Source organism: Poecile atricapillus, chromosome 3 (assembly GCF_030490865.1).
Source record: "Poecile atricapillus isolate bPoeAtr1 chromosome 3, bPoeAtr1.hap1, whole genome shotgun sequence".
In the NCBI taxonomy this organism is placed as follows: Eukaryota; Metazoa; Chordata; class Aves; order Passeriformes; family Paridae; genus Poecile; species Poecile atricapillus.
The window spans coordinates 92,717,146-92,729,471 of NC_081251.1; the positions used below are offsets into that span (position 1 = coordinate 92,717,146).

The 12,326-nt window shown below is 35.0% G+C and overlaps 1 protein-coding gene across 4 annotated transcripts in view; it reads right to left on the reverse strand.

Moving 5' to 3' along the window:
• EML4 (EMAP like 4) overlaps positions 1-12,326 on the reverse strand; it is a 147,318-nt gene that overhangs the window by 14,580 nt on the left and 120,412 nt on the right. For all 4 annotated transcript variants that reach the window (XM_058835140.1, XM_058835139.1, XM_058835142.1 and 1 more), the window contains 7 exons: positions 11,036-11,131; positions 8,671-8,805; positions 8,312-8,447; positions 6,415-6,566; positions 4,782-4,907; positions 4,531-4,662; positions 3,843-3,910 (listed from right to left, as the gene is read on the reverse strand). In XM_058835140.1, coding sequence (XP_058691123.1) covers positions 3,843-3,910; positions 4,531-4,662; positions 4,782-4,907; positions 6,415-6,566; positions 8,312-8,447; positions 8,671-8,805; positions 11,036-11,131 — 845 coding nt within the window. The remainder of the gene's footprint in view (positions 1-3,842; positions 3,911-4,530; positions 4,663-4,781; positions 4,908-6,414; positions 6,567-8,311; positions 8,448-8,670; positions 8,806-11,035; positions 11,132-12,326) is intronic.

A 12,326-nucleotide genomic window follows, 5' to 3' on the forward strand; every position in this document is an offset into this window, starting at 1 on the left:
CTTCCTTCATCTTATGCTAGTCCCTCAAGGGCAGCATAGAGAACATCTCTTTTTAATGGAACACTTTTCTGGTTCACAAAGCAATATGAGTTTCTATGAACAATATATGAAAGATTCTAAATACCATTCAATTTTTTCCCCTTCCCTGAACACTGTAATAATCACCAAAATGTCTACTGGACAATAAACATGCTACCAAACAGATAATATGACTGCATCTTATCATCATTAAGCCTTAAGGCTACAGCTGAATTTCATTCTACTTCCCTATTTTGAAGCTAAACTGATCTTTCAATTTTTATAAAGCAAAGTTAGAAAAAAAAAATTGAAGTAGCAGATGTAAGTGGAAAACATTTCCATACTCATTGTAAGCATAAATTATATTCTAGTTTGGTACTTTTCTCTCTTTTCACTTCTTTTCATTTCTATGAATAATTTTATTAAAGTAAGAAGGAATAACTAACCACTCATTAGAATTTGACGTTTCATAAACTAGCATTTTATATTTCTTGCTTTGATGATTTATAATGAAGGTAATTAATTGCATGTGTTATTCTTTAACCGTAACTTTTAACCTGCAGTTTACTGTTAATGAGGGACATGCAAGGTGCTTACAGAAACTAACTTGCACATAGACCAAAATGGCCACTGACAGCAAGATGTGCAAGATCAGTGGAACCTGAGCATTTTGCAACAGGTCTGATGCCCACCCAACTCCTAAATACTCTGAACATTAGCAAGACAGAGACAATGACAATTTAATAAAAATATGTATTCATACCAACAGATCACGAAAACAGAAGGTGTCAATATCGCTGAATACATTGGAGCTGTACTCAGAATTTAATTTCTTTGCTCCTAACTTGTGCTCTCACAGCCATGTACATATGCCACAGGCAGATTTCTATCCCCAATGGCAAATGGCAAGTTCAAACACTGTAGAAATGAGCAATGGAATTGCACACTCTGTCTCACAGTGAACTCAGTGGAACATTGTTAAACCTGGTACCATTTATTCCACAGCAAAGCTGTAAAATGAACTCCAGGAACAACATCACACATTGCTTTCTATGGGTGGGGATGAGATTCCAGCTTGTGCTCACCCAGTGTCCAACAGCAAAGCATCTGGAAAGCAGCCTGGTCCCAAAGGCTTAAAACCAGCTTGTGGTTAGGGAACCACATGAAAGAAATTAAACAAAATACACATAGGAAAAAACCCCAATCCCACATGGCATGGACTGCTGAATAACCTGTGTGCCAGACAGACAGAACCAGTGGAAGGCAGGAAATGTGTAGCTCTATTGCCTGTTTTATTTCCTTGTGGCTCTACCTTACCCTAAGGTAACCCTTACCTAATCTTGCCCTTCAGCCCTCAGTTTTCTTATCAACATTAGCCCTTTTCTTAGAATCTTGTTGGTTTTTTTCCACAGTCCCTCTGAATACTCGTATGCTTAGTACTCAAGATATTCTACTTCCCTGCAAATAGTACCCCTGGAAGCATGAAGAAAGGATCTGAAAAGTACATTGAAAAAGCTTTTTTTAGTTTTACAGCTGTGCCTTTTCACCAAGCAGCAGAATCTACAAATAGAATTAGTACTCCCAAACAACTAATGATCAGGTCCACAGCAAGTATTTAAGGAAGTAGTAACAAAACCTGCAGTAGACACTTTGCAGACAGCCCGAAAGGGGAAATTATACTGAAATATTTATCATGGGAAGTGATACATGAAACACGCACCAAAAGCATGATGCTTGGCCTGATAAAAGACACACCATTGTAAAACAACAGACAGCAATGGGACAAAAGGTAGAAAAGTCAGTTTGCTTTTGATGCCATAACTTTAACCACCAAACCCAACTTTCTTAGTACTCTATTCCTTGCCCGTCTTACTCACCTCTGTGCTGAAAGCTCAGCAGCACTAGAATGGTAACAGACACACGCAAGGTTTGGGTTTGTCGAGTTCTAAATAGATTAGACCCATTTAATATTTGCTTTAAGATTTTTAGGCTGTGAATCAAGTTATTAAAAGATTTATTATGGATTTGGGATTATTTTTTCCTACGTTAATCTAGATATATCATGCAGCCCTCATTCCTTGGGAAATAACTCCCTTGGACCAGATTTTCTGGCACAGAAAGCATTGCATGACACTGCTGGGTAGGCAGTAATTTTAAAACTGTTTTGTTTATCTTGACTCAACTCCATTTATTTCTCTTCCACTTATACACTTACCAGGTCTCATTTCAACTCAGTTTCATTTGTATATCTCAAACCCCTCATTGAACCATACAATTTCAGAACACACTAAAATATAATGGTGAAAATATAACTGTTTAAAAACCCTTTTTATTGAGGGTAAAAAAAAAAAACCCAAAAAACTCCAAGGCCATCATCATAAACTTCTTGAATGCAGTATAAACTTGTTGCCTCAAGTAAATTAAAAATAAGAATTTAAACTGAATGTGCCAAAGTTAAAACATAACACTAAATGCTCCAGGAGAGGGGAAAAACAAAGTCAGCCAAAAGCAAGCGACAGATTGAATGCTTTGGCCATTTGATGTGCCTTAACTGTACTTTAATGTAAGTTCATAAACATCTAAAAATTCTGAAGAAACATAGCCTGACCTTCTTCCCCTTTTTCCTGTTTCAAGTACTCTTAGGCCTGTATATTCTGCTCTGTTTAATGAAGATAGAAATATTAGTTCAATTTAATGTTTATAATTGTAAAATGGAAAGGTTCAACATGGTAATCAAATATACAAGAGCTCAGCAAGGCTTTTACTAGAAGGTAAACTTGGTTTTGTAGCTGTATGTAACACCTGATGAATTTAGTGTAGACTGCATCTTCATCTTAGAGAAAACTCTTTAAAAATATTTTAACATTTCATTTTTCCAGGAAATTTTGAGGGTGTTGCACATGCTCAGCAGTTTCTAAAAAACAAACTTCAAATGGTTTTTAGGCATGAGGTTAGGCATAAAAAATTTCTAGCTGGCAAATTAAACATACAAAAAAAATTTCCCAATTTTTTTAAATGCACCAGGCATTATTTTATTATCAAGTTATCAACCACGAGGTATAACTGAAAAGCAGATTAAAAATGCTATTAGATTTAATCTGTGTTCCTCTCACCTTTCTAATGCTATGAACAACCTAACCTGAGCTGGTATATACTCCCCTCTTGGAACATGATACCAAGCCAGAGTTTGACTATGAAATAAAGTAATTTTTTTCCCCCATTGTAAGAAACTCAAGTTAAAAAGATTCAGTTTGTGCTTTGACAGCTTGCAAAGGCACGATGGCTTCAGGAAGAACACGAACAGTTCAGTACCACTTCTGCGCAGCCATGTGCCATGCTGAACCTTGTCTTACACAAAAATCAAAATACCAATCTGCTCACTTGCCTCTCCACCTCAGTCTAAAAGGCTGCAAGTGTGTTTGATTTGGGAAAGACAAATGTCTTTACTGTACCCGTCTTAAAAAGACATGGACTGTGAATGTTACATTGAAATATATGATACTTGGAAAAGACAATAATGAGTGCTCATGGAAACCCCTGAGGAAAAAAAAAAGCTTAAAAAAACGAAAACAAAACAAATCCCAAGATCTGGGCTTTCATTTAAAGAGTTGTTAAAAAGTCAAACCAGCCTAACAGCAATCAGACAATTCTTCTTTCTTTGTCTAACAAATATAAGATGCTCCACCCTCTTCTGCCATGGTTTTTATGCTCCATAAACTCAAGCAAAAAGAATAATAGGCAAATGACTCCAATTATAAGGTGCACTGTATTAAAGTGTCTCCTTTACACTTTCTGTCATCACAGCTCAGCTGGGAGGCGTTTACCTGCCCGAGTGTGTTCCTATGGCGACCACAGCTCCGCTGGGATGGAAATCCGCACAGTGCCCGGGTTCCTGCAGGAGAGGCACAGACACGTTACTGCCCGAGCCACGTCCTGAGGGCCAAACAGCTCTCCTTATACTAAAACTATCCTAAATGTCTCAGCTGAGCTGACATGGGAAAAACCAATCACTTAGCAGCACGCTAATCCTCAGACAGCTCTTCTCACAGTGTAGCAGTGACATGCACTGTGAGACCACCTTGTGAGTAAAAGACCTACATTTCTGTGAAAAAAATAATTTTTCTTGGACATTAGCAAAGAACTAGCCAAACTATTAACTGAATGACAGTAAAGAAATGACATCTAAAGCCAAATCTTCACAACTGTAAAATGACCTCTTCAGATTGTTAGAAGAACAGGGAAAAAAAATCACTTGTAACACAAATAGCAGACTAAGATTTATTCAAGTTGGCTTGTCAAAATGACACCAAGCAATGGTAACCAGATTACATCTTACCAATGCCTGATGAGCCTTGTTAAATCCTTGTTAAATTTATCAAAGCTTCAAGATAGCCGTTTTTAAAAGCATAACTGTAGGATTTTTGTTCGCAATCAGGTGGGACAAGAGCGTTCCAGAAATTGAATGCTTTTTCCCATTTTCTAGCTTTTTATTTAAATTAAGGGTTGACATACATCTAGCAGCCTGGTCCATTCCAGTGTGTGGTCCACAGAGTTCCACATACAAACTTGCCTATCTTGGGCACATGTTAAAAATAAGTCTTTGAAAGGATGAGATGCCAGTCCCCAGAGTTCATCTGTATGTCCCTAGAAAGAAACCACATGTAATTTAACAACTAAAAAAATTAAGATTCTCAAAATAACACACCAGCAGAGAAAATCTTTACATTTTTGGGTTATAGTTTAAAAAAACAAGTTATGCTCACCTGTACCTCCACTACAAAACCATCATTAAACGTTCCCCTCAAAACAAAGTTTCGTGAAGTACCCACTAAAAATTGATCAGCTTTTCCTTCTGCTACTGCTCTGATTGTTCCATACTGGTCAGGAACCTGCAAAAAGAAACATCTGTCAAATCACATCAGGCATCTTGATAGGTGCCTCATTTTGGAGGCCCCAAATAGAGCACAGTGACAGAATCAGAACTGGAGTTCTCCCAGTAAAAAGGAACAATCCAATTATTATAACATTGATCAGGGCTTGACCTGAAACCTCTCTCATCTATTTGTTCAGCACAGGCATATAAGATCTTATTCCAAGCCAATCACTCATTTTAATAACTTCAGTAGAAAAAAAATTACAAATTAAATTACACAGCTTTTAAGTGTCAAATTCACTAAACAAATGCACTCCACAGCCTTACAACTCATAAGGAAAGGAATAATACACTGTTACTATTTACTTTCCAAAACATGTTTTGAAAACCAAGAAAAATCTCACACAGTAAATGCTTCCTGATTTTCTTAATGTTTCCTGATTAGCCCAAAATAAATGTTCATATGCCTTATGTTAGCAATGATTCTGAATTTTAATTACCTTGTTTATTGCAGGCTTGAATTCTAATATACTGCTTTATTTTACAGTGTGCAATTGTTTGGTTTTTAAATTATTTTATTTGAGAAAGTACACTAATATTAAGTGATAACATACGACAGAAAAATCAATCTGTCAGGATTCTGGTAACATAAAAATTAGCTTTAACATGACATTACTAACAAAAGGAAAACAGAGACACTGGTATGAATAGAGTGTTCTACTTAAGCCTAAGAATTGTATATGATAGTGGCTACCTTCTCTGCCATGTTTTCCAAATGTCAGTATTAGATTCAAGGCTGTAAAAAATTCTAGATTGAACTTACGTAAGTGTTAAGAAAAAAATGCTGCTATTAATGGAAAATAGGTAAGTGGAGTAAACCAATGTTTAAAGAACTGTTTAGGAAGAACACATTATTTCAAGTTAAGGGAAAAGCCCAAGTTTTTAAAATCCAAAATACATTACCTTTTCCAGTTCATCCACAGTGACCTACCACTGCCATATTACAAATCACAAAGAACAGACATAGTCACTGAACACTTAGTTTAGGATAAATTTAAAAGAAGTTCCTCATCATAGATTATTAATCATTAATTATTACAGAATTCCAAAATATATTCTACCACTTATGTCAAACACTCTACTAAAACCCTGAAATGCTGGTGACATTGTCTTCCTCCGGAGAGACAAATTTATAAGAACACAGGCAATACTAAAGAATAGCCTCAAACATCCTATCAAACAGGATGAATTAAAAAACCCAAACAACTAAGGAAAGGTTTTAAAGAAAGAAAATCCTTAAATTTTCTGTTCAATTAAAACACAGGAGAACTGAAGCCTTATATAGGCTCATTTATAGGCCAAAATTTAAACACTTCTGTAATAAAACATTGTAATCCAATTGAAAAACAGCAACCAGCAGGTATTCTTTCATCCTAACTTCCCCTGCTGGGGGTGGGGAAGGCCCTGTCTTGCTAGCCAATACCTTGTTGAAGGCAATTTCCTTGCCTCTCTTGCTTTCTTACCTCAATTTCCCTTTCAGGATTCAAATCATGATCCCACAGGATGATCTTTCGGTCTTTCCCACCTCCAGTTAGCAGCATGCCATTCCTCAATTGACAGAGTGTGAACACACTGCCATCATGAGCTTTGATTTGTCTGCTTATCTGATATACTCCTATATGCACAAAAAAGAAAATAAGAAAGAACACTAGTCATTTTTTCACCTAGGGTTTATGAGAAGCTTTGCCTTTAGGCAGAAGGATAAAGGAAGTGTATAATAATTACATTTGGACTGTCAGGTTTTTAGTATTGCAAACACAAGGTGGTAGTGTTTTCTTACGGGATAAAAAGATAAAACAAAGGGCCCGTCTTTCTGAAGAAAAACTTTTTTGCACTGATTGTCCTACAAAATGTGAAGGCAAAATCAACAATTGGTAAAATGCTTTCTTTTCTCTGCTTTCCAAAGGAACAGTTTTTCCAGATGCAAGAGAAACTGTCTTTTCGAGTAAAAAATATTTAGCAAGTCATTATTAGAAAAGAAATAAAGATACTTTATTAAAAGAAACTAAAATTCTTGTTGTCTATAGTTTTTTGGGGATAAAAGGCCAATTATTTATAGCGAAATTTCCAGGATGCATGAACCTAATATCTAATGCTGGATGCTGCCACACATAAAAATAGTACAACCAGCATTTGGCATCTATCAACACAGCAGTCTAGCCAAAGGAAAATACTTGGAAGAATGAAGGAGATGAGAATATTAAACAACAAGGGTAGCAAAAGAAGCCTTTTGCATCGTCATTGGGTCTTCATATCAAAAGAACTGATGTTGGAAAGTAATTAAAAAATCCAAAAAAAACAATATTCTGGTGCTACATATTTTCAAACAGCAATCAGAAAAAGTGAAACACCACCCAGCTATGAGCTTGACTCTGCCTATGGCTCAAGTCAGTTTACATCAGTGTGCTCTCACACTGTGAAAGAGAGTATGAGATCAAGTCCTGTGACCAATCTAATGTGATAACTACTAAGCCAATGTAAATAAATATTCTATTTGATAACTCTTAGGGTTATACTGAAAAAAGGTTATTTTTGCACAAGAAATTAAAAATTAAACATCATATAATATGTTGAATTCCTTTTCCATTGCAGTTAACTTGAAAGATGAGAAAAAGATTTACCTACAAAATCAGACTTACTGCTAAAAATGTACTTTTTACATGAATGTTTTCCTGGCATACCAATTTAAACCAGAATGTTTGAAATAGCTGCCAAGTAAAATGAATTATCATTGAATTTATGAGGGCTCAACTGTGCCAGGTCTGCATATGTTTGGTAACAAATCATTTTCCTTTCTTTTTTACAAAAGCTTTGCTCTAAAGAGTTAGTTCAATTTCAAATTTATTTTTTTTTTAAGTATATCAACACTTGAGGGTCTGCTAAACCAGAAATTGTTATTCACACAACTGCTACAACTAAGTGTTGTAATTGTACTTCACATACAAGTCCTATTAATATCAGCTCCACCACTTAATGGTATCCCTCTGAGACTAAGCATGATGCAATATAAGGCTTAAGAGACAAAGGCAGCTTGAAGAATCCCCAAACTCATCCCACAGCCTTTTTCAAATCACCAGATCAAAGGAAAGCTGATTATCCACATTTTTTAAAAATGCAAAACATTTAGATAAAGTAGTTTTCATTCATTTCACACACAGTCCTGTTAATTATACAGAAATTCCAGACTGCTCTCAAATCAGCAAAGTCATAGGACTTGCAGGATTTTCGTAGCACCTGTTACTGATAGGAAGTGTATGCTCTAAGTCAGGCCTGTTTCTCTATTCCTTCCCTAATGCCATCCTTTACATTTGTCTTCTACAGATTATGTAAAATCTGTGATTAACTCCCAACATATCCTACCTTTAGCTCCTTTTCCTGGAGTAGCTTCTACAGTAGTTTTGCCCCATATAAGTATTATCCCACCTGAGTCTCCAGTGAGCACATCACCATTTCCCAAGAAAGCCAAACACTGAACAAATTTGGGTTTCTCATATTTCTGAAACAAAATAAGCAAGAGAAAGGGATAATTCCTTGTACTTGTTACATAAATAGAATAATGCATCCACACTCTTACACTCTGCATATACATAAGCAGAATTTAACCTTTTTTTTGTATGATTACCTCTCTGATCAGACAGTACATGGTAACAACGAAGCAAATGTACAGAAAATGTGAATTCCATTGATTTAAAACTGTCCTGGTATCAACATATTATTACCCCAAATATCCCTTGCTTCCTTGATAATGAATTGCCGCTCCAGGTCCAGAAAAATATATGGGATTTTCCACATGTTATTATGGTATTTGCATCAGTGGGATGGAATTCTACAGCAAGAACAACTTCATTTGTAGTCTGAAATAATAATAGAAATAATATTATTTCATATATATTCAGATAGGACATTAACAACTAGAAACACATGTAAACCCCAAGTTTTAGAACTCAGTAAGAAATACTTTCAAGCTATCTAGTTTAAATGTTCTGTGCTAAGTCAGCTGTCTGAATGATTCCATATATAATTTTATATATATTGATTTTTCACATACAGAAGAGATCATTATTAAACTTCAGTACAGAAGTTAGGGTTTTACATTCCCTTTTTAAACATAAAGGATTCTGATCTGTTGAATAGCTTCTGCCAAGGAAAGTGAATAATGTATAAAAGACACTTTTTGGGATTGAAAACCCTGCTTAGTTTTTGTACAGATTAGTTTGCTATTCTGGATAACAAAGCTGTGACAGAGGAAGTAAGACAATAATAATATTGTAGGATTATATCCATCATTCTCTTTCTGAAATTCTTTAAAAAAATTTTGGGGTTCTTTGTTTTCCATTCCTCCTCACAAAGAAGAAAAAGAGAAGCTTGCATAACTCAAAACTCTGAAACTTAGGGTCTCACCTTTGTATTTTTACTGGCTGCATATACTTTTACTGAATTACCAACATCTTAAAAGTCTTTCATCCTTTACCAATAGATTTTAAAAACATAACAAACTGACTGGTCATTTACTTAACTTCTAATGTATATTCAACCAAACTGTCTTTAAAGACAAATCTCCTGCAGGCAGTGACTACAAAACAAGAAAGTAAATGCATTTACTTGCACAGGATTTCAAAACAGGCTGCCCAGAGAGGCTGTGGAGTCTACTTCTCTGGAGATACTGAAAAACCTGCCTGGGCATGATCCTGTGCGATCTGTTCTAGGTGAACCTGCTTTGGCTTGGGGGCTGGACAGATTATCTCCACAGGTGCCTTCCAACCCCAGCTGTTCTGTGTTCTATACATAAGAGTACAGTTAAATCACATCTTTGGCAGAAACTTTTCCTACTTCACCACTTTTGGCTTATTATTTAAAAAAAATAATCTTCTTAAGTTTACTTTTTGGTTTTTTTGTTCTTTTTGTTTTGTTTTTTGTTCATGGCTATATATATTGAATTATGTTTCTCACACAGTTTTCACATAAGCAAATCTTCTATGTCAAAAAAATAATTTGGAATTTAAGGACTGAAAACCTTAATGGAGTTCAGCTAAGAAATAACTTTTGTTTTGCATCCCAGCTCAAGGGATGCAACTCTGCTCACACTGTCTTCTGTGGAAGGTGCTTAAGACACTGTAAGACCAAAAGTCCCAGACGTTCTGAAGGGCAAACTGTCCCTGCCAAATAATTTTTAGCCAATTCTGAAACACCAAGGAACTCCCCTGAGTGCAAAAACAGTCAAAACATAATGTCAGTGAATGGGAAACACAAGGCATATGCCAAACAGTTTCACATAAAATATCAAAAAAAGGAAATAAAAATACTGTCATAGAATTAAATTAAAACTGTAGAATACAGTTAGTATTGGTCAAGATAATCTAGAAAAAAGGGGTCAAACCAACCTGATTTTGTTATCGGCAATGGTAAATTTGTAATGATACAGACATATGCTTGTAGAGCATGATTTATAAAAATATAAAAATACACAGTTCCACATGCATGTACATATTTGCTTGCTTGATATTGGATAACACGAAGGATTGGGTGTTCCCAGTGAAAACAGCTTTACAAGAGCACTGAGTGCAACACCTCTGAACATACTTCATTGGTCTGAAATTTGGAAAGGTTCAAAAAGAAACAGAAAAGATAACAAGACTGCAATCCACAAAAGTACTTAGGACTTCAAATGAGAAGAGAATAAATTTTTTATTCTCACATACTGAGAATAAAAAACTGGAATTTGATTCAGAAAAAAATACAATAAGGAAAGTCTAAAGTATTTTATTTTTTTAAACAACTACAGATTGAATCATCAGTTTAGTTTCTTAAAGTTCCCAGGATTAATTTTTTTTAAATTAAGAAACCACTAAACAATTGCTTTATTTGCATTGGCTTTTAAGGATGAGCAAAATGTAATTACAAACTCTTCAGCATTCAAACCTCTTCCAGTAAACAAATTAAGAATACATTTCTGTGGAACCCTTAAACAAGCCAGCAGTATTACACAGTTGCAGTTTTCAAGTATGATCAAAAGTGTGCCTCCGAAACTTGTAATTATGGGAATAAAACCACTTGTATTTCAGAATACTCATGTGTAAAAATTACCTTTATCTCTGCTATTTTTGATTTCCTCTGCCAATCCCACACTGTAAGCATATGCTCATTAGAGTCATCAATTACACACAAATGAGTACCAGAATCCTAAAGGAAAAAGAAAAAAAAAAAAAAAAGTACTGACAAAGTATTATCATACCCAGTTTAGAAACAGGGCAGGGCAGAGGTATTTTTAAAAATCCACAAAGGTACATAAATTAACCAAGTACTTTTAAAGTAATTACAACCTCAATATATATATATATATAATTTTCTTTTTTTTTTCTTTCATAAAGATAGACATTTTTGTATAATCTCATAAAAAAATGATCATGCTTCAAATAACACTCTAGGAAAGCTTTAAATCTATTTTATCAAGTCTTTACTCTGGTTTTGTATGTTTTTACGCTGGGTTTTTTGTTTGTGGGTTCTTATAAGCATTTTGTTTTTCCTCAGGTCTCAGAGGACAGACAGACAGCTCCACTTGTGTTTTTTTCCTAAATGCCACCATCACATGCACACAATTACATTAACAGATTCTGTAAGCATGTCTCATTTTTTCCTTATGGGTCATAAAGTACCAGCAGTTTCATCATGTACTTCGTAAAACTGCAGCAAAGGTAAAACTTTCTGAATAAAACAATGCTTACAGGGGAGGTAGAGCAGCACCTACAGTATTAAATAACTGAAACCACTTATTTCGACCAACTTTACAACAAAATGGTAAATATATGGCTACATGTAATTAAAGGAATAGAGAAAAATATCTTAAAACAAAACCATACTTATTCCCAGCAATGCATACTTGCACAAACCAGTTGTTTCAAGGACATTTGTAGAAAGATCTAGAGGAGACTTCAATTATCTTAAAGTTGATTCTTGCACTCCATTCTCTAACAAATTATGAAAATAGAAGTGGCTAAAGTTATTATTCCCAAACACTATTCTGAGCAGTAATATGCAAATATACATGTGAATGATTAGGTGGGAAGAAACCCTGAAGACAGCATTGGCGATGTACACAGCTCTTGTGGGCGTTAATAAATTCTGTGGTAAAAATAATCCTAGATATTGCACACAAATTGTTTCAGTCTAGTAAGCAATCATGTGAGACTCTAATAAGGTATCAAATTAAGTTGCAGCTGAAAAACAGAACCAATAAAAGCTAAAATCTAGTCCTCAAAAATTCCCTGGGTTTTGGTTTTATTTTTTTTTATTTAAATGATGGAATACATTCTTATTCACGCTGAAAAAGATCTCTATCCGAGTATATAAGTTTCAGTGGTTTGTTGGAGTGACAGGA